The following is a 3,057-nucleotide window of genomic DNA, read 5'->3' on the forward strand; positions in this document are numbered from 1 at the left end:
CACACATACACACAATATATGATTTTGATCGCACTTATAGCAGTTTTAAAACGGCTCGCGGGCGCCACGAATGACGCGACATGAGAATTTTCACACACTTTCACACACATATATAATATGTAGGTACAGAATGATGACTACCTACTGAAAATTAATATAATATTAATATATACAGTGGGTTAGCATGTTTGAACTTTTATCATATTGAATGAATAAAGATATACAAAACACATTATATTTATTAACGTCAACAGTAATTTATTTCATGTTGTTTTATTAAAAATAATAATAATAATAATCAAGTTTAAACGTTAGAAATATTGGTACACAATTTATATATATATACGTATACATCGATCAATTTTACAGTCGATAATTTATTCGTTTTTCACAATATATTATACTATAACTTTATACATGATTTACAAGGATAAGAAAAAACATTTATACGAGTACTATATGTGTAACATAATTGCAATTCAAAAACATTTCTCTATATTATCGATAATCTAAAAATCGTTTAACACAATATAAATAATAACTTTTCCCAAAAGGGTTAAACATATTAATAGTCATATAATAATGTCGGGCAATTATATAGTTTTGCACACCGCGATTATTTGTGTAGACCGTTTGGGCGAGTGCTTGTTCCATTAAAAAAAAAACACTAATTAAGCCATTGAGTATGAATAAGTAAATTACCATATTATTCTGTAAAGAGTAATCTACGGTTTCAATTGAATAATAAAATAAAATCACATAAGTACGATGTGCATAATTAGTAAAACACTCCATAACTTTAAAACATATGATGTTTATATAGTAATATTATAATTCAGTAATGTAACGATTGTCGAAAAATAATATAAAATAAAATCGCACGTATCGCAGGTAATAATAATCTTACTTACCCAAACGGACTACTGTACATGTAACATACCTCGGCAAAAATAACAATATTAAATTATATTTTGTCGCATCTATATACGCTATCTATAAATATACATAATATACGTATTATATATTAAACTGGGAGAAAAACGATCGAGTAGAACGAACACCGTGAACAAATTATATAATTTAGTAAACGTTTTACGGGTTGAACGATAATGACTCATGGGAAAAATGTTAAGCGTAACGGGCCTATACTGTTCATATGCATAAGTACTTATACTATGTGTATAAATTGTCGTGCACGGCAGTCGAATTTCGAATCATTCACATTTGACGGGAATAAATAGGAAACGATTACAGTGATCTTTTATATTATATATTATACACTTTCAGAGGCAACTAACCGAAAACGGGATTTTCTTTTTTTTAATATATCGCCGTATCGCACTCGACAACGTTGACGCGGGTGAGTCCATAACGAAACGAAGGTAGTTGTGTATAGTAAAAAACGATACATCGTATAATATTATTATATAATAAAAAATCGGAAAACGGTCGCGTTTACCTCAGTCGACTAGTTCGGTTTTGCAGACGGTGTCGTCGGGCGTCGGGGTAGTGGCCTCGGTGTACGGCTGCAGCGAGGGCGGCGTGGGCGTCTGGTTGCGGTCTTGCACGATGACGGCGGGCCACGGGCCGCCTCCGATCATCCTCTGCAGGCCCAACGACTGGCGGAACGCGTGCAACCGGTGCGCGGCCTGCAGCTGCTGCTCGTAGTACCGCTGCAGCAGGCCCGCCGGTTCCCAGACGCCGCTACCGCCGCCGCCGCCGTTCCGGCCGCCGCACGTCATCGTCTCGTCGTCGTCGTCGCTACTCGCGGTGGCCGCATTATTGTTACCCGCGGTAGCGGTCAACGCGGCCATCGGATCGTCCCGGTGCAACTGTTGCAACATGCGTTTCGGCGGATCCGGCGCCAGCAGGGACGCGACGTCGAACTGCCGTTTCTGCGCCCTGGCCGGCACCAAGAGCGCCGCGGACTGTTGCTGCAGCTGTTGCTGTTGTTGCTGCAAGACGGCCGTGGCCGGTTGCGGGACGACGGGTTGGAAGTAGAACGGATGATGCGGGTGACCGGCTGCGGACTGCCACAACGCCGGCGGTGACCTCTGCTGCTGGTGCTGGTGGTGCAAATGTTGCGACTGCTGGTGGTGGTGTTGCACGTGATGGTGCATGTGGTGGTGCTGCTGCTGCATCGACGGCGGCGGTGGCGGCGGCGGCGGAGGCGGACTGGGCGAGTCGTTGCCGTCGTCGTCCACGGCCAGGCCCATGTGCCGGCGGACCTTGCGCTGCGCCTTCCGGCGCCTGAAGTCGCCCTTCTTGAAGTCGTCCACGTTGGCCGGGTGTATGGCCCAATAGTGGCCCTTGCCGTTGGCCGACCGGCCGGCCTTGACGAAACAGTCGTTGAGCGACAGGTTGTGCCGGATCGAGTTGCGCCATCCCGGGCCCCGGGTCCGGAAGTACGGGTAGTTGTCCAGTATGTACTGGTAGATGTCGGACAGCACGAGCTTGCCCTCGGTCGATCCGAGTATGGCCATGGCGATCAGTCCGATGTAGCTGTGCTGCGGCTTCGGCTCGTCGGCCGCCTGCAGTCCGCCGCCCGCGCTGCCGCTGTTGGGATGGAACAGCGCGACCGGAAACCGCGGCTGGTAGATGGCCGCGGCCGCTGCCGGATAGACCGGGCACACGGCGCCCCATCCACCGGACAACCGCAACCGTTCGGCCTGCAGCGCGTAATTGTACAGATGTAACCGGTACCGGTTGAGGTTGGCCTGCTGCGACGAGTCGGCGGCTGCGGCAGCGGCGGCGGCGGCGGCGACGCCGGATTCCGAGCCCTGCTGCAGCTGATCGTCCGCGGCGGTGATCATGGCGGCCCTGCTGCACATGACGGCGGTACGGTCGCGAATGAATACAAAACGACAGCGCTGCACACGCGTTGTCCGCGGCCGGTACACGTATATCTCTCTATACGCGCGCGATTATTATTGGTGTACGCCTACGACGCGCCGCCGCCGCTCTCCCCACCGCCGGCCGGTCGTGCCGCGGTACAACAACAAATACACAAACATCGAAGCGGCCGCCGCCGCCGAGCGTACGTGCGTAAATATATAC

General features: G+C 48.6%; 1 protein-coding gene across 1 annotated transcript; it reads right to left on the reverse strand.

The window, feature by feature from the left end:
* Positions 1-376: 376 nt before the first annotated feature.
* Positions 377-2,833, reverse strand: LOC113553600 (forkhead box protein D1). The gene has a single exon (XM_026957001.1). The coding sequence runs from the start codon at positions 2,829-2,831 to the stop codon at positions 1,461-1,463; it is 1,371 nt and encodes a 456-aa protein (XP_026812802.1). The 5' UTR covers positions 2,832-2,833; the 3' UTR covers positions 377-1,460.
* Between the last annotated feature and the right edge of the window lie 224 nt (positions 2,834-3,057).

This window comes from Rhopalosiphum maidis, chromosome 2 (assembly GCF_003676215.2).
Source record: "Rhopalosiphum maidis isolate BTI-1 chromosome 2, ASM367621v3, whole genome shotgun sequence".
Lineage (NCBI taxonomy): Eukaryota > Metazoa > Arthropoda > Insecta > Hemiptera > Aphididae > Rhopalosiphum > Rhopalosiphum maidis.

Bases quoted from the DNA above. Each gene is read 5' to 3' on its own strand.
- LOC113553600 (XM_026957001.1), bottom strand. From the start codon at position 2,831: ATGTGCAGCAGGGCCGCCATGATCACCGCCGCGGACGATCAGCTGCAG.